The sequence below is a fragment of the Lytechinus variegatus genome, chromosome 15, assembly GCF_018143015.1.
Source record: "Lytechinus variegatus isolate NC3 chromosome 15, Lvar_3.0, whole genome shotgun sequence".
Taxonomy (NCBI): Eukaryota; Metazoa; Echinodermata; class Echinoidea; order Temnopleuroida; family Toxopneustidae; genus Lytechinus; species Lytechinus variegatus.
The window spans coordinates 13,407,911-13,426,772 of NC_054754.1; the positions used below are offsets into that span (position 1 = coordinate 13,407,911).

General features: G+C 35.6%; 1 protein-coding gene and 1 long non-coding RNA gene across 2 annotated transcripts in view; one reads left to right on the top strand and one right to left on the bottom strand.

Annotated features, from left to right (window-relative positions):
• The window catches only part of LOC121429032 (suppressor APC domain-containing protein 2-like), a 36,885-nt gene extending 25,694 nt beyond the window's left edge, over window positions 1–11,191 (top strand). The window contains exons 3-6 of the mRNA XM_041625928.1: window positions 2,066–2,218; window positions 2,649–2,741; window positions 9,732–9,857; window positions 11,057–11,191. Coding sequence (XP_041481862.1) covers window positions 2,066–2,218; window positions 2,649–2,741; window positions 9,732–9,857; window positions 11,057–11,191 — 507 coding nt within the window. The remainder of the gene's footprint in view (window positions 1–2,065; window positions 2,219–2,648; window positions 2,742–9,731; window positions 9,858–11,056) is intronic.
• Window positions 11,192–11,773: 582 nt separating this feature from the next.
• LOC121429160 lies at window positions 11,774–17,669 on the bottom strand. Its single transcript, XR_005971877.1, has 2 exons — window positions 16,043–17,669; window positions 11,774–15,696 (listed from the first exon to the last, which is right to left on the bottom strand). It is a non-coding gene; the product is annotated as an uncharacterized LOC121429160 (long non-coding RNA).
• Between the last annotated feature and the right edge of the window lie 1,193 nt (window positions 17,670–18,862).

The following is an 18,862-nucleotide window of genomic DNA, read 5'->3' on the forward strand; positions in this document are numbered from 1 at the left end:
ACCACAGGAGACGGGTGGCCACAATGGAATATCTGGGGGTGGCTAGTCTTGAATACCAGACTTTGATTTTCCATACCTTGTTATGAGTCTTGATTGTTTTGAAACCTTATACAGATGAGGACGTACATGTAGTTGAAGATTGTTGACATGGGGTGAAAAGAGATTAAGTGTTGGGTGGGGGAACATACATGTATACATGTAGTGGCACCCATAAACTAATCATGAATGCTCCATATATTTGATGACTACTTCAAAACATGAATAGCCAACATGCCCATTATGCCTGCCTTGTCTGTTGCGAAGACCAACTTTTGTCAACACTTCTAACAAAAGTCCATTCACAACGCTTCTTTCTCCGCTGCTACACATCAAAGTGCGTCTCCCCTCGTTGAACACAGACTCGGCTGTATGCCCCGGCTTGTAGTTCTCTGAATAATTGACGATGACAAGAATTATGTATTGATCACCATTTCAAGATCAGCACCGTTCAACAATAGGGCTATCGTTATTGATCGATCCTATGTCTGGCCTTTGTGGAACACGTTCTAACAAAAAGCCGTAGCTTCGTGTAATGATAATCTTCCTGGATTAGTTGACCCAAGGACATAACAATTTACAGACATGATTTTCTACCAACTTGAATTGGAATTTAATCAAAAATTTATATAAAAAACATGTTTTGGTAGGTACTTTTAATCTGTAAGCATGAAGCCTATCCAATAGAAAGAGGGAAATGTACCAGTAGCTTCCCCTGACTCAACCATATTTTGAATATATTTCTTTTACATGATCTACTTTCTCAGTTTACCTCTTCTCAAGAAAATTTTCAAGTCAGGACGTGTTTTTTTCTTATTGTTTAGGTTGATGCGTGTGTTTTCTCCAATACCCGTATTGTTATCCTTTTATGGAAATCTATAATCATGTATTAGCATTCTTAAACACGATAGATGTAAATGATTTACAGTGTACCGGTATATGTTTCACATTTATATACAGCGGTAATCTTTAGTTGTTGCTACATCATGACTTTATTCAAGTTCAAAAACACTGATGTAATATATATACTGTACATAAAGGACCAGGGGAGCGTTTCATGAAAGGACTTGTCGGACGTTTTATCCAACAAGTCTCATTTTATCCGACAGTTACTATAGAAACAGTGCCTCTCAGCCAATCAGAATCAAGGAAAGATGTCAGATCTGACATCTTGTCAGATAAAAATGTTGATGAAACAGTCCCCTGGACCACTGTTTCCATTCCAAAGAAATGGCAGGTCAATACATGGATTGCAGAACAAGTAACACATACAAATATAGAAAATCATTATTATATGTAATGAAAAAAAGTAAAGATTCCTTTTTGTCTGACTGCAGTGTGAGAAGAGACCTGGGTAATAATACTTCACCTTTGTAGATCACACCACTGTGTATGAATTGTACATGTAGCTTTTCTCATTCTTCATTTTTGAAGCTTACTCCATGCACTAGCCTCATGACCCCCCCCCTACCCGTACAAGGACTTATGCTTTTACTTTCAAGAGCAAATGATCCATTTATAAACTGAACTTTTAAAATCATATTGGAAAAGATTAATAGTTTGGTTACAACATAGTAGGACCAATTTTCCATATAGTTGTAGGAGAAAGAATTGTAATGTAGGGGTGTGGTCTTGGAGCCCCCCCCATACAAGGACTTTGGTTTTTTAATGGGATCAAGAGCAAGTGAGCCATTTATTAACTGAAGTAATGAAATCATGGATTGGAATAGCTCCATGGTTTGGTTTCAACATAATACATGTAGGACCACTGACCAGTTTTCCATGTTCTGTATATGATAGTGTATATGTACATACATGTACAAGTAGGAGGAAGAATTGTAAAGGTGTGGTCAGGGATCAAGCGACTTCCTCCCTGGTAAGATACTCCAGACTTACACTGTCTATTTTATTGTGTCTGATGCATGAAACCATTATCTAAAATGATGTGTTTGAGAAACATTTGTAAAAAGGCATAAACACCAATTAAAATTTACATATTTAATGGTGTTCACTCTTTCATATCTTTCAGCTGAAGCGCATGAAGCAACTTGAACAAGAAAGGGACATCTTTCTGCAGGGCTTAGAAGCTCTGGAGCTAGCAAGGGATTGGTATAGACAGCAGCTAGCTAGCATCAGAGACAGGCAGGAGAGAATCAACAAAGCACAAATTGATTTCACAGAGGTATGATGATGATGATGTTGTTATGGTGATGGTGGTGGTGATGATGAAGATGGTGATGATGATGATGATAGTGGTGATTGTGGCAATAATGGTCATGACGATGAAGGTGGTGGTGGTGGTGATTATGATGATGAGGATGATGGTGGTAATAGTGGTGATGATGATGACCATTTTGAGAAATAGTGATGATGACAATGATGGTGATGATGATGGTGATGATGGTGTTGATGATGATGATAGTGGTGATGCTGGAAGTGGTACATGTAGTCAAGATTTTTGGTAATTAGTATTTTTTAAATTAAAATGAATTTCTCCTTATCTTCTTTTATCACAGTTGCATGTTTATTCTTTCATCAGTTCAGTTTTCAATTTTTAGGACATGAAACGTTTCTAATTCAAGCAATTCTATTCCCAATTTTCATTCATTCAGGACATTGATCACCAGGACATGGTTGTATACAGGACGACACGAATCACAGATCTTAACAGGCAACTCAGGGCACTCATAGCTACCCCAGAAAAGGTAAACTAACGACAACTCATGCAATTCAATTACATCCCAAGATATCATCTTCTCTTGCCTCAGGCAGTGCTCCAAAATAGCGCTCAGGTTGTTCTAAAGAAAAGTCATGTTCATCTTGTTTGCGAAGAGAGAAACAAGATTATTGGAGAGATAGAAGATCTAATTCAAGGATGTGATTATAAAGTGCACATCTGCTTTCTTCCTACAACTGGAAATTACACCTTGTTCTACTGGCAGCATGAGCGTATTTGTAGTTTATTCTTTGTAAAAATGGATAATGAATTCTTGATGAATTCTAAGTAAAAGCTTTTGTTTAATAACTTGGAAGGTAGTAGACAGATGGTACTTTTATGAAATCTGAGCTGATAGAGGTTTGGATTATAGGAAGATTTTTGTAGAAATTGGGAAAGAATGAAACAGTTTTAACTCAAGAGAACAGATTTAATATTTCAAAGGGGCACATAATATGAATGTCATTCCTTCCTTTAATTGCAAGCAAATATAAGGAAATCCATATGTGTGGATTGCACAGAACATAAAACGTGTCTATCGATCATCATCTACTGAGCCATAATGAGATTGAAAATGTGTATCATGGATCTCGTCAAAAACGTGGGGGTTGTGGTTATGATAACATTTCAAATGGTTACTTTTGAAAAAATATAAACTGGCAACAATGATTGTTTTGTCAGAAAGTGAGCAGCTGCTGCTCATGATAGGTCTTTGATATTGATCTAATTGTTAATTGAGGTCATATGAATTCTGTATACTTCACTGAATTTCAATGATGTCTGTGCTAGTCCAAAGATACAGTGCATTATTCATGGGACCATGAGCTACAATTGCGTAGGTTAATTAGATCTTAATGAACATTTTCTTTAATAATAGCTGCAGACAGCAGCAGTAGTATTGTAGTAGTAGTACTACTAGTAACTAGTAGTAGTAGTACATAGTACGTAGTAGTTGTAGTAGTAGTAGTAGTAGTAGTAGTAGTAGTAGTAGTAGTAGTAGTAGTAGTAGTAGTAGAAGTAGTAGTAGTAGAAGTAGTAGTAGTAGTAGTAGTAGTAGTAGTAGTAGTAGTAGTAGTAGTAGTAGTAGTAGTAATAGTAGTAGTAGAAGTATTAGTAGTATTGGTAGTAGTAGTGGTATTGGTAGTGGTAGTAATAGTAGAAGAAGTAGTGGTGGTGGTGGTAGTGGTAGTAGTAGTAGTAGTAGACATGGTAGTAGTAGTACTGTGTAGTCGTAGAAGTATTCATATGTAGTAGGAGTAGTTGTTTACTGTAAAGTTGTTAATAATGTAAACTTTTACTTTAATATACATATAGGTTCGTATTTAGGAGAATACAAACCAACAGGCTTTAATAATCAAATTCTTCAGAAGTCTCATCTTGAATACGGTGCTTGTCATTTGTATACATTAAAGAAAACGACTATTCATAAACGTATATTTTATTTTTCATTGAGCATCATTGCAATATTCACCATTCACTTCATCAATTGACACAGTCCAAAGCATGAATGCAAAGTATAATACCTCATGGATGCCCAAATAATAAGAAAATCCCTCCGAATGAAATTGAAGAAGGAAATTAAATGATCCATGAGCGTGTACAATTTGAACCCTTATTGTATTTTTAACTAGTGTATTGTCTAGTACAGAATGGAATCACATATTTGTGTAGGAGGATCGCTATTCTGCAAAGATCTAGGTCAGCATGTTTAAAGATTTTTAGCCTTAGAAATGTGATTTGTTGATTTTGTGAGATTGGTCCAAACGTGCTTCATGCCAAGTTCGGCTCTCAACTCCATTCAGAAGCCTCTCGTCAGTATGAGAGTTGAGCTAAGGTCTGATGTTGATAGCAATGATTTTGCTTTGTGTCCATGCAGAAATGGATCTTGATTCCCTATTATTTTTTAAATGATTTTTATTATTGCACATTATATTTGTTAAGTTGGCTAATGTCTATTCCTGACATTTTTGTTAGGCTTTACATATTAGTGACAAACTGTACAAACAATAATAAAGTTGCAACACATGTACATGTAGTATTTATATGCAGTATTCTCAATTGCTCAACAGCGTAATGTTACATGTGAATGGATATCAGTGCAAAACTACCTGTGATTTCCACTCTTGATTTCCACTCCCTGGGGAGTATTCTTTTTAATGCACTCGAAGATTAATATTTACAATTTATTTTCTTTCAGTCTGTCAATATGCTTAGCAATTTGAGCTTGGGAGCTCTTGGCTGAATAGCTCCCTTGAGAAAAGAGAAAGTATGTAATGTACATCAGTGAAGTGTGTGGGCAAGCCAAAATAATGTGACTTTACAGTTAATAAAAATATCTTTCTGATTTATGATGTGCTATGTACAATAGTTTATTATCACTAATTTCAATACCCAAAAGTAAGCTTTTTCGGTATTGATATTTTCAATACCGGTATTACTAATAGCTTCAATACCGGTATACCGACTAATACCGAGTAAATTCCCAATTTATTGTGCAAACAGTGTCCAATGTTTGTTTAGCCCTGATATGGCCTCGGATAAAGAGGGGATGCTTGTGGTCAGCTGAGGAATGCTCAGCATGGTCCATTCTCAATAACTCTCTTTCTTTACCAAAAGTTATACGATCATGCTTTCTCCCCAACGAGAGCTGTGAATTACCTGTGCATGTTTGCAAAATAATCTCAGCAAGCACATGGTACGAAACCAATAAGTCAAGTTGCCAAATGCTACACCGCACAAACTCACTGAGCACTACTTACTTTGCTAAACGTGTGTACATGCCCTAACTTCCAAGCACCAAAATTCCCTGCTAAAACTGTCAAGGATATATGCGTGATTTTCCCTTCACCGATCTGGCCCCACTCATTCACATTCAGATTCGCCCCTTTTGTTTACCACTCACATCAACACGTGTTCGTCGAAGGTTCAAAGTTTGTTGACCTCAAATTTTGACGTCTCGTAAATAACTTTTCTTATAAATGTCCATTGTGTTGAACCCCACCCCCTCTTGTGAATCTCCACGTTGTCTAAAAGTAAAACCCTCCCCCTAAACTTCTTATCCGGGCTTCTTATCCCCCGGCTGCCTCTTTCTCACTCATTTTTTCTTGCTTTTGTTTTTCTTTATCTCCCCAGCCCCTTAATTCTTCACTCTCTCTTTCCCATTGGCCCATTCTCTCCCCGTCACCACCCCTCTCTTACCACGAACAATCAACATCCTCCTCTTCTCCGAATCTCGATCTTCCCCTCTTTTTTGTAAATTTCATCTTTCACACATGCCAAATTTTAGTTGATCAACATCTTATCACGCCACGAGACCATCATAAATTTAAATTACAATCAATCCAATAGTTTATTTTATTCATGACCAAACATGCACAAAACGGATACAACACCCATCACAAATCACACAAATATTCTCAGCCACTTTCTTCCATTTACGATCACTTCACAGATCAAAATAAACAAAGAGGGATGGCGTAACATTTTTTTCCTGTTAATGTTATCAACATTTTCTGTCTTTTTTATTTTCATATTTAATTTGTTTATTCATTAATGTATTATTTTTTTTCTTTATGTATTTATTTTTTTTTTTTTTGGGGGGGGGTCAGACGATTTTTGTAGCAGGCTTATGGTATAAAAGTAAACTTTTCATAATTGAAACAAGTCAAGAGCAGTCCAGAAAAAAAACATTGCATAAAGAAAAAAAAGTGTTAATCCCTGTGGTTTGTCTGTCAATGCACAGCACCCCCCCCCCAAAAAAAAAAAAAAAAACTCAGTGGACATTCCCATTGATACAAGTTAAGAGCAGTCCGAGAAAAAAAAACTTGCATAAAGAAAAAAAACAAGTGTTAATCCCTGTGGTTTGTCTGTCAACGCCCCAAGCCAAGGTTGATACTTTGTTGAAGCCCCGCAATACACCACGTGGTCAAAAGGCAGGCTAGGGAGTGTTTCAAAAAGAGTTTTGTCAGTGTAGAGGGATGTTACAAGCTAGCAAAAACCCTCGCATGTGATTGGCGGAAAGCAAATCTGTTGTTGAAACCACTGAAAAAAACTCTTCATGAAATGCTCTCCGTCTCGGTCGACTTCGTTGTTTACTGTAGCTGTGTACACGAGTGCATGGAGCTGAGCCGACATGCACCCCAGTATCAGTAGCGGTGGGGCCGAGGCCTTATGCAGCGGCTAACGGAGCTCAGACAGTAGTTAAGGGGCGATGTATTCATTTCGAGGTTAGATTATTGGATTCTGATTTCATTAAATACGTTGAGAGAGCCAAAGAACTTATTGTTTTGGCTTAATTTTACTGTAAAATACCCATAAACGACAATACAGAAGAAAATACCGGTATGATATTTTCAACTTCTGGTATGACGGTATTTCGGTATTGAAATTTCAACGGCAGTATCCATACCGGTATGACTTTCATACCGAACGGTATTACTAATACCGGTATCTTACCCAAAAGGTACATGTATATGTATAATAACGTATCTGCAAGGGTAATTGAACTGTTACCCTCTTCCCAACCCCCCCCCCAAAAAAAAATGAATATGTACCAGTCCTCTTTACAGAGCTGGTGTTAAAGGACAAGTCCACCCCAACAAAAACTTGATTTGAATAAAAAGAGAAAAATTCAACAAGCATAACACTGAAAATTTCATCAAAATCGGATGTAAAATAAGAAAGTTATGGCATTTTAAAGTTTCGCTTATTTTCAACAAAATAGTTATATGAACGAGCCAGTTACATCCAAATGAGAGAGTTGATGACATCACTCACTCACTATTTCTTTTGTATTTTATTATATGAAATATGAAATATTGTTATTTTCTCGTCATTGTCATGTGAAATGAAGTTTCATTCCTCCCTGAACACGTGGAATTCCATTATTTTAACATTTTGTGCTTCAGGCAAGGAGGTCCTAATGGTCAAATTCGTAAGAAATATATATATAATTCAAACAATAAAAAACGAAAGAAATAGTGAGTGAGTGACATCATCGACTCTCTCATTTGGATGTAACTGGCTTGTTCATATAACTATTTTGTTGAAAATAAGCAAAACTTTTGAAATGTCATAACTTTCTTATTTTACATCCGATTTTGATGAAATTTTCAGCATTGTGCTTGTCTGATTTTCCTCTATTGATTCAAATCAACATTTTTCTGAGGTGGACTTGACCTTTAAATGAAGGCCTAGGCATGTACAGTCCCCCTCCCCTGTTTTTTTTTTTTTTTTTGAGGGGGGGGGGGGGTTCTTCTTTGCCTTTCATTCGGGCTTGGTTTGTTTCCTCATGTTTGTCCATCTCTGTCTATGTTTGCACAGTAAGCTGTTAGTTAAATGTTTTCATTGTCTACGTCTTTTGTCCGTTTTCTGCTTCTGCCTTGAAGATTTCAATGGATTTTTACTGAAAGGCTGTGGGGAGGGATTAATTTGGGATGTGTTCATGTTTAATCTTTGAACGCAGCAGGAGGGTAATGAAAAGCACATTTTTGCATGGTAAATGCATATTGCAAGAGTTCTATCCGTGCTCAACTGTACAGATTCGGACAAGAACTTTAGAATGCCCTAGTATTTTTCTGGGTGGCATACAAGAATGTTTCATGTCAAAGGTCGAAACCACCCCAACATTCAAGTTGTTTTGAATGAAAGAGAGACATCAAACTAGCATATCACTAAAAATTCCTTCCGAATCAGATCTAGAATAAACAAGTTATGCCATTTTGAATTTTTGTACAAAGATTGATAAAAAAAGCAGTACATGTGTGCAACTTGGGTGGTTCAAGTTAGGTACATTTAACCGATGATGATAACATACATGTAGCAAGGTTTTTTACGTGACTGCTAAGAAAGCACAAATGCCTGTAAGCAAGCAACCAGGGGACCAATGGCTAAGGTCTTCTCCGAGGGACCTGGTAATGAGGATAAATGCCTCACCAAAGGGCACTAGCGCACCACTTGGGAATTGAACCCGGGTCACCGAAATGCGAAAACCCTGCTCTACCGACTGAGCTATCGCGCCTCCTTTGTTACACACTCAGTATTTATGTGATATTCTGTTTCTATATTTTCACATTTTACCTTCAATAATGTAAATATAATATGAATCTTCCCTGCAAAATCACTATTATTGCAAAATACATTATTCAATGATGATCTACTTGTTTGATATTTGTACCAAAATTGAAATTGGCATGTCATTCATGATTTGCAAGGGCATGTGAAAGTGAATGAAAGATGCTGATCTCATAAGTTTTTAGTTTCCATCTAATTTGCATTATAGTTTTATTGCTTATTTAATTTTTCTGTAATTATCAAAGTCATCTTTTTGTGAGGTTATCTCTTGCTTGTTAAAGTGATTGTTGCATTTATGTTTTTCCATCAAAACTTGATTCTGAGGAACATCAATCTAAAATACAAACCCTCTGGGGTTGTAACCTCTTTGTATTAATAATATAGGATATTTATATTGCGCACATATCCACCTTGTTACATGTAGGTGCTCAAGGCGCTCCTATATTACCCGACTAAGCTAGGCGTTCATAGCGCACACAGCTTCTTAAGGAATTACTTCCTACCGGTACCCATTTACCTCACCTGGGTTGATTGCAGCACAATATGGATCAGTTTCTTGCTGAAGGACATTACGCCGTGGCTGGGATTCGAACCCACGACCTTCTGTTTCAAAGTCCGAAGACTAATCCACTGGGCCACAACGCTCCACAACGTATTCCATTCCCCTTGAAGAGTTTAATGAACTCTATGAACTTATTCCTACAGTGTAATGCTTCTTGGTTACCAAAAGGGTATATTTACATGTAGGCTCCCCTCAGAGTTTACAAACTCACTTATTTTATGTGGACCTACATGTACATGCAAATGTAGGTACCAGTCGGGTTGTGAATTTTACCTGTTGGGGCACTCATCTTAATATAAAAAAAACTAATTTAATTTTGTAAATTGTATATCATTTCTCTTGCAGGGCTTTCCTAACCACATGAACCTTGCTATTAACCAGTATGGGAAGCCTACCGGTATCCAGCAGGGCGACATCGGTGCACCCCTCTTAGTTGGTAAACTCAAGCAACAGAACAAACAATTAACAGATGTAAGTATGACCAGTTCTGCCACGATTAAATGTAAATTATTTTCATAAAAATGCATCCATTTGTAGTTGATTATCTATGAAGGCGATTTTCTGGACCTCATGTCATTGTTACAAGTTATACCTGATATTTATATACAAGTTACAGTTTTTCACCAAAATTGTTTTTGATGAGAAAATGGAAAGGACAGAATCTCTGGAACAGGTTCTATGTCCCTTTGTATCGAGTTACTCAGACATAACAGATCTCTTTATAAGAACATGTGTGTTGTTTACCATCAAAGTAAACATCACTTATTTGATTTAATAGACTGTGAAGTTGGTTTCATTCCCCACTTGTCAGAAGATATGTTTCTTTAAAATAACAGCTTATGCCCTTCATTCTATTTGATATGTTGGCTTTAATGATAAGTGAATTCAATTGATATTGTTGGAGACAAGTATTATTTGTTTTGAATAGACATTTCCGATGGGTTTAGATGGGTTTATTTGAAGATCAGCATGGATTTCACATCATTACAGTGGATAAGTGAATTGAATGGGGTATTTAGGTGAGGGGGAAGGGTTAGTTGAATAACATCAATCCTTTCAAAGGTTTTTTTTCATTCAAATGACCTTGAGCATCCTCAATTTTGCATTGTGATTTAAAAAAGAAATCACATCCGATTTCCGGTATCATCGTATTAAAATGTATCATTTATATAGCAGTTGCATGTATTCCTTTGGAGACTGAATGCATACGCGATAACACATGTTTTCCATGGTATGAAAACTTGTATGCATGCAGACACAGTCTCCAATGGGTTAATGAGATATTTCTAAGCACTACATATAGTGCTATTACCCTGGCTTTAAATTTCAAAACTTTCAATTATCTGTCTTTTCTTTTCCCTTTTATTTTCTTCCATGCCTTCTCCAATCTACAACCAATGCTTTGCTATATTTACTGTCTCTATTTCTACTCTTTCTTCTTCTCTTCGAGATTATTCCTGGCCTATTCATTTGCTTTGAAAGTGAAATGTCATTGAAACAGTGGCAATTACATATTGAAATTTCTTTTTATTTATTTTAGTGTTTTCTACTTTTTCCTCTCTTCTAGAATATTCCCTACATGTTCATTGGCTTTAAAAGTGAAGTGTTGTCATTGAAACATTGTGGCAATGATATTCATATTGACATTTATTTCATATTTTTCATTTCAGGAGGTGTCTTCAAAGAGCGACCGGATTTCCAAACTGGAGCAAGAAAAGGCTGCCCTCATAAGGCAGCTGTTTGAAGCGAGGGGTCGAAACACCAACACCAACAGGGACCTACCTGATAATACGACATTCCTGTGAGGACCAAGTGATAGGACTGATATGAATTATATGATATAGACATCAATGTCCTTGATGAATCAAAGGCATATGTGCATCTATAAGGAATGATGAAGAGTGATTTTAGCACCAAGTCTTTGCCATGGAATCAGATTCTGGGCAGATTCAGGAAGCTGCATGCCTTTGACGGTGATGGTTGCTAACGATGCAGCTCCACTTCTCAGATTGATGCCTTGTGTGAGGATTCCTGATTTGGAACCATCTATGTGCCCTAGAAAAAGTCCGTGGCATATCTTTGGTACTGTATTCGACGATAACAGAAAGGTTACCTCTGTAAAATGTCCCTCTTCTACAACTTCAAGTAGATAAGGAGAACAAGGTTTGCATGACCCAGTATCTACATGGCACCCTGAGAATACCCCCTGGAATCGGTCCATCAAGATACCTCCACTCCGTATGGTCTTGATCCTGGCCCGGAAGTACAGTCCAGTGGAAATAATTTTTCATGTGTGTGTGTATACAATTCCAAAGAAGTGGATCCCACCAACCATGAATAACTGTCTCATGAGCAAAATGATGATGGGGACACTTCTTTTGTGGTTGTTCTCCGAATGATTCAATACATTCTTGGATATGGTTTCCCAGACTGTAGTAGGTATGCGCTATGCAAGTACCTGTTAACCATAACAGCCTCACAAACATCATCTCTATCTGTTTAGGGTAACTTGTAATCAATGATTATTTCAGTTCTGTTACAATTTTGATTTGACCATTGCCACAACTTTTTTTTCTTTAAAAGATAAACATGACAAGTTTGGTGAAGTCATTCTTAGGTGCTGAAGCACACATGAGTTTTAAGTGACCTCATCGCTGGATTTCCAGTAGCGTGTGTATCATCTGACTGCTACGGTAATCAATTTTATGCCACACTTAACTGTGAATTTTAAGTGCAAGTGAATCTTAAGTGCACCCAATTTCATCTAGTGTTCACTGTAGTAATGTTCTCTGGATATTTTGTGGAGTCATCAGCATGCATTGAATTATTTTCACAGTCATGTAAGAATGTGATCTTTGGTTAGTTTAAGAGAAATAACTTGTCAGTTTTCTTGTTGAAGTAAGTCACCTTTTTCCAAGGGAAGAATATCAATACAGTTCATGTAGGAACTTAGGCTTTTGGTCACTATTTTATAGAATTTTGTGTAATCGTAAAAAACTTTTAATTATCAATATGAAACAAGACACCTTTCTTATTTGTATATAAAACTATTTATTATGGGATATATTTTTAGCAAAGTGTATATATGTACAAGAAGCAGGGAGGGAAATGCATAGTAATTTTCAAAAAGATATTAAATTTTTAAAAGATATTTCACACATTCTGCAAGCATTGTAATAGACCACTTGGTTGTGTAAATTTCTCTACTATTTATCCTCTCTCTTTTAGCTCGTCAATATTGTTTTCTACAATATGAACTTATTTATGATCATGAATACCTAATGTTGGCATTGTAGCTCAAAGCATGTTTTAACTACCGGTAATATTTGTCTTATGTAAATGTTAACTTCTTTCAGTACTTGATGTATGATGATAATATTGTTTTTAAAAACTAAACCTTGATTTCTGTACTATTTATTGTGATACGAAATTAAGAATCCCACAATGGAAATAATCTTATTCTTTCTTTGCATTTATTTCAAAGTACAAAATCAAGTAAAAATTTTAAGCTAAATCAGAAAAAACACAAAATAGTTCTTAATGGATTTAATTTAAAGGACTGTCTCTGAAGAGTATAAAAATAATGGTTTATATGATTGATGACAAGTACAATGCACATTGCCAATGCTGTAGAATGTGTTTTTAGTAGTAGTACCTAAACTATCCTTTCATTTATACATGTAGTCACTAATCATAGATTCATTCCATACACTGCTCATTTCATCAGCAGTATATTATTTATTTGGCGTGGATATATCAGATATTATTTGGGAAAGACAGCAGTTCTGAACTCCTGGGCCTATTTTCACAAAGACTTACAACTATTGTAACTCTGCCATTATGATAGCTACCATGGTAACAGGGCTCAGTAGCCAAGAAAAATTAAGGTTTACATGGTAGTTACAACAATTGCTGATACCATGGTTGTAATTATTTATTGAATAAGGCCCTGACCTCATTAAGGGCAGAGCTAATGAGAAAGGACCTATGACTCATAGTTGTAATATTTTTAGAATGATAACTAGTGTAAAATTCATTACATGTAGTTTTAAGAATGTTTTCTCAGCACTTGCCGGGGTGTTGTCCCTTCTCCCCAAATGTTCTATTTTTGTTGAAACCAATTTGATAGCAAAAATAATTGAATGATGATTCTTCTATTGATTAAAAGAATATGAAATATCAGTGCAATCTCAGTCAGAGAATGTGTCCAATGGTCAATTGCCAAGCTCCATGATACTGGTTCCAAGTATATTTTCACTGATGAAGTATATTCTTTACATTTCTGTATGAAATCATGATAAAATTGTCTTTTGAAGCACACTTCCAACAATTTATACTTTTTGATGGTATGATTACTATCGGGAAAAGTTGATTGTTTCACAGAGTTTAAATACCACACAACTTATTGGTCTGGTAGTATTGTGTTCAATTGATCATTTGATGGCAACTTCTTTTGAATTAGATTATGAACATTCCACTGCCCATTATAGGTAAACTTTGCTGTTCATGTCACTTCTAGTAAAATAACATTTAAGTGCTGTATGATGCATCCCATTCATTGACAAGTTTGTTTATCAGTTTTCATGTGTTTCTCTTTCTGGGTTGACCTCTCCCGATTGAAACAATGGGACTCTACTTAATGGGGACACTCTGGATGTATTTAGAGGGCAGTTTGAGTGGTCTTAACCCAACTAGTGTAAATCTAGTAGAGAATTGATTGGTAACCATATCAGATGGACACCTCTTAACTCTTGTTTAATACAAATTTGATGCAAGAATAGGCTGTTTTTCAAACAAAGTCCTGTTCATAAAGGCTTCATCAACAAAATTTCTACAATGCGTTTACTATCAGCCAATCAAATTGAAGGATTTCACTAGCTTTTTAACGGTTAAATATGATAACAAGTTTTGTGAAACAGGGCCCCAGAAGTGCGCTTGCAACAGTTATCTTTACTCACAATTAATTTCTTGATTTGATTGGCTGAGAAGCACAGTTAATATGGTAACTGTCGGATAAAACGTCCGACAAGTCCTTTCATGAAATGCTCCTCAGATGTATATGTAAATCATCACTCTATCTGGAGGTCATCATGTAAAATGATAGGACTGAGGTACCAGCTGCCACTTTAAACACAGCAGGTATAGGAAGCATTAGATGCCCACACCCCTGGAGTAGCAACTCAATTATTCATTAGCATGGTTGACTCAATAAGCACCAAAACCTCGTCAAACAAAGACACTTATCCCGTGAGGGCTTGGTCCACCAAGGTGCCAATTACATGACCTTTCTATTCTTACCTCACAATGCTATTGATCTGTACACTAGCATGGTCACTATCATTATTGGCTATTGATTGACCGGTCCATTGTAATGAGGGCTGAGGCTATTAACAATGTATATTGGTAATGAGGCTGGAACGGTTATTGACATTGACTCCAATATGGACTGATATTTTGTTATTTGAAATAGAAGATTTAGCTTTTTATACCTCTTGCTTGAAGAGGTTAGGTTGTTTTGGTTTTCTGATAATGCTTAAGGTTGGTTGAACGGTATTGGTATTTGCCCTGGCCAATCAAATTCAAAGTTTTCAGTAGCTTGTAACAAATAGTGAAAATGTCCATTTGTTTCATGAACAAATGTATGAAATTTTATTTCTCATGATGTATTTTATGAGCATGCTCTTAAACACAAGAGGGGGCACAAGTAATAGAAACTTATGAGCATTCAGACACATGGAAATGGAAATATCAGGTAAAAACAACTGGCATTTTAAAATTGGAGATAAAACGAGTGCAATATGCCACTCTTCTTTCTCCCTCCCCTTCCTTATCTCTCTCTCTCCCCCTTCCCCAGTCCCAATATCCCCTTTTCTCAATTTGGTTATACTTTTCGTATACTCATGGACCTACCATGGTATACTGTATAAAGCATCTTTTCATTATTTGATTATGTTTTTGACCATTTCTTTTTTAATCTGACAGAATAGTTTGAAAGCAAATAAATTGACAATTCATTTAATCATTTGAATTCCAAACAAAGGTAAACATTGTGAACAAAGTCAAATATGAACAATATATTGAGAACCAGAGAAAGGTATTATACATTGTACTCATTTTTTATCGAAAAAAGTAAGACAGAGATTTGTGAACATGTTAATGCTGAAGTTTGTCTTATGTTGGTCATGTTTTGGTAGTGTTAATCGTATTCTAGATATGTTTTATAGAATGATGTCACTTTGCATGCATGGCACATCGAAAGGAAAAGATTTGAGCTATTTTTGCAAGTCGTAATTAGTTCGTAATTCCGAAGCTTCGTTATGCCAAAGGTTTGGATATTCCGAAGGTTCGTTATTCCAAAGGTTCGTATTTCTGAAGGTTCGAAATTCCGAAGGTTTGTAAGTCCAAAAACGAAATGAGGTTTGTAATTCCGAAGGTTCGTTAATCCGAAAACGAAATGAGGTTTGTTTTCCGAAGGTTCGATGGTCTGAAAACGTAATGATTAGCGAACCTGACTAGTATTTCGTTTTCGGACTAACGAACCTTCGGAACAACAAACCTTATTTCGTTTTCGGATTAACGAACCTTCGGAACATCGAACCTTATTTCGTTTTCGGATTATCGAACCTTCGGAATAACGAACCTTCGGAATAACGAACCTTCGGATTAACGGACCCTTTTACGTCTTCGGAATAACGAACATCGAGGTATAGGCAATGTACGTGATTCAGAATTATGAACCTTCGGAAGAAAGAACCTTCGGAATTACGAAGTGTAACCGTAATTAGTAATATTGCATTTCATCTCTGAGAAATAAGTTTGCATAGAGGAAATTAAGTAAGTGCCACACATGATTATTCCAACCATACACCCAGTTTGCATACGTGCAACTTCTTATGCTGGCTTGAACACTTTAGTACAAATTAAATCAATCTTGGGAGTATATTGCATAGTGTTTCGAAAAAGGACTTTTTATCCAAATCATGTTATCAAGTAATTCATATATTCTTTTCAGTATCTGAATTCCAATTTATGTAACTAAGATGTTCATAAATATTTTTAGACAATTCTTAGATCAGTACAATTTGAAAACAGCTTTTGACCTTTTGTTTGTAATCATGAAATCAAATCTTTGGTTATAATTTAGCTTTCTCAAGGACCAAATACTTTTGGAAGTTGGAATGATGGTAGCATGGTTGATAGCATCATGTTTGAATATCAATATTTTATAATTATGGTAATGCAGTGAAATAAGTTTTGTAAAAATTTGCTTTCATGTAATTCACTTGGTTAAAGTGAAACATGATTCTTTTCACATGAACAAATTATTGCTGGCTTATAATTCTACAATTAGAAATAAAAAAAAGTTGTATATTCACTGCTAATGTACACTGTATATATGTAATTGTTACTTTTGGTTTATCATTGATTTTTATTATCAATTATTACATTGTACATGTATGTACCTCTCATGTTATTTAGTTTCTTTTGCCAAGTTTGACTTGGCAAGCTTCTAGGTAGATAACATGTAGAGAAGAAACCTATAATTATACCTACAAATCTAAAATTTAATTAAATATCAACAATTACCTGTACGTGTTATTTACCTTTGATACTCTGTAAAGGTATTAGAACCATTCCCTTTTTTAGTTCACGTGTAATATGTACTAATGCCCTTGATGTGTAGTATTTGATTTATTGTCACGATAATGAAAACAAAAATTTTCTTTATACATTGTTGATAATGCTATTGAATATAACAACTTTCAGAAATCATTATGATTACAATTTCACATGTACAATATTTCATGAAGTATACAATTCTATGCCAAAGAATCTTGTTATGTATTAATAAAATAATTTACGATAGTTGATATTTATTCTGACTTCATGCTATGCACTGTATCCAGGTCTCTTCTTGATTTTGAGGCTATTGTCCAATTATCACTTTTATGTATTTATTACATGACTTATTCTTAATTTGGTGTAGGCTGTGATTTAATTTGAGTTTTTGAGAGGCATGTTTATGATATCCTGTGTTTCTTTTACCACTGTGTAAAAACAATTTTTATTTGTAAAAAAACCAAACATACTGTATAGATAGAATCCATATAACTTTCATCCTTTTTGTTCATTCAGTTGATGCTCTATGCTTGTCAGTTTTGTAATGTTTTTCTTCTCCACATCAATGCCATGTCTGTTATCTATTTATATTTCTTAAGATGAATGTGAATTCCAGAGTGAACAAATAAAGCCACAAGGATCTTGATCTTTGTGACAGAATTATAATAATTCATCTTCAAATTTGGTTTTATTTTGTGAAAGTCCACGTATTGTAGACTCTGCATGAGATTGCCTTCCATATTAAGATGAATAATCTCCTAGCTCGAGGCATTATTTCAGACCAGGGCCCTGTCTTACAAAGAGTTACGATTTATCCGATCAATCGTAAATATGGTCGGCCAGCAACGTCGACATCTATTATGCATGTATTCTCTAGCTATGATGTATATTCATGCATTCATTGTTTTCTTGAAAATTCACTGCGCTTCTCTTTGCATACAAAGGACATTGTGCAAATTTTTCGTAGAAAATATGGATTTCCATAGTCACGATTGATTGGATCAATCGTAACTCTTGTAAGGCGGGGCCCAGGGCCCTATTGCATAAAAGGTAGTATTATGGTAACTTTGCCATCCAGTGGCAAGTATCATGGTAACAGTACTCATCAGCCAATCAAAATCAAGGATTCCATGAAAGTCACCATTGGATGGCAGTTACCATAGCCTGCAGGCACACACCCTTGGGCTTTTACAATTCGCATAGTGCATATTGCAAAGTCTGAAGTAGGGAGACTAGATTCACTATTTGCTGACACAGACAATGACTTTGGCATATAGTCTTACATCTAGACCTGTTATTATTGCTAAGAGTGTCAAATACGAGTCTGTGCTTGCAGAATATAGTTACCATAATAGACATTTCTAAAGCAATAGGGGCCCTGAATGTGCAAAAATTGATGAAGGCAACAGTTTTGGTGGTGGTAATGATGGTGATAATGATGATGGTGGTAATAGTGATGATGATGATGGTCTTGATAGCAATGATGATGTTTATGATGATAAAGATGGTGATGATGATGTATATGATGATAAAGATGATGATGATAAAGATGATAATGATGATGATGTTTATGATAAAGATGATGTTGCTAATGATGATAAAGATGTTGATGATGATAAAGATGGTGATGATGATGTCTATGATGATAAAGATGATGATGATGATAAAGATGTTTATGATGATGAAGATGGTGATGATAATGATGATAAAGATGTTTATGATGATAAAGATGGTGATGATGATGTTTATGATGATAAAGATGGTGATGATGATTTTTATGATGATAAAGATGGCGATGATGTTTATGATGATAAAGATGTTGCTAATGATGAGAAAGATGATGTTGCTAATGATGA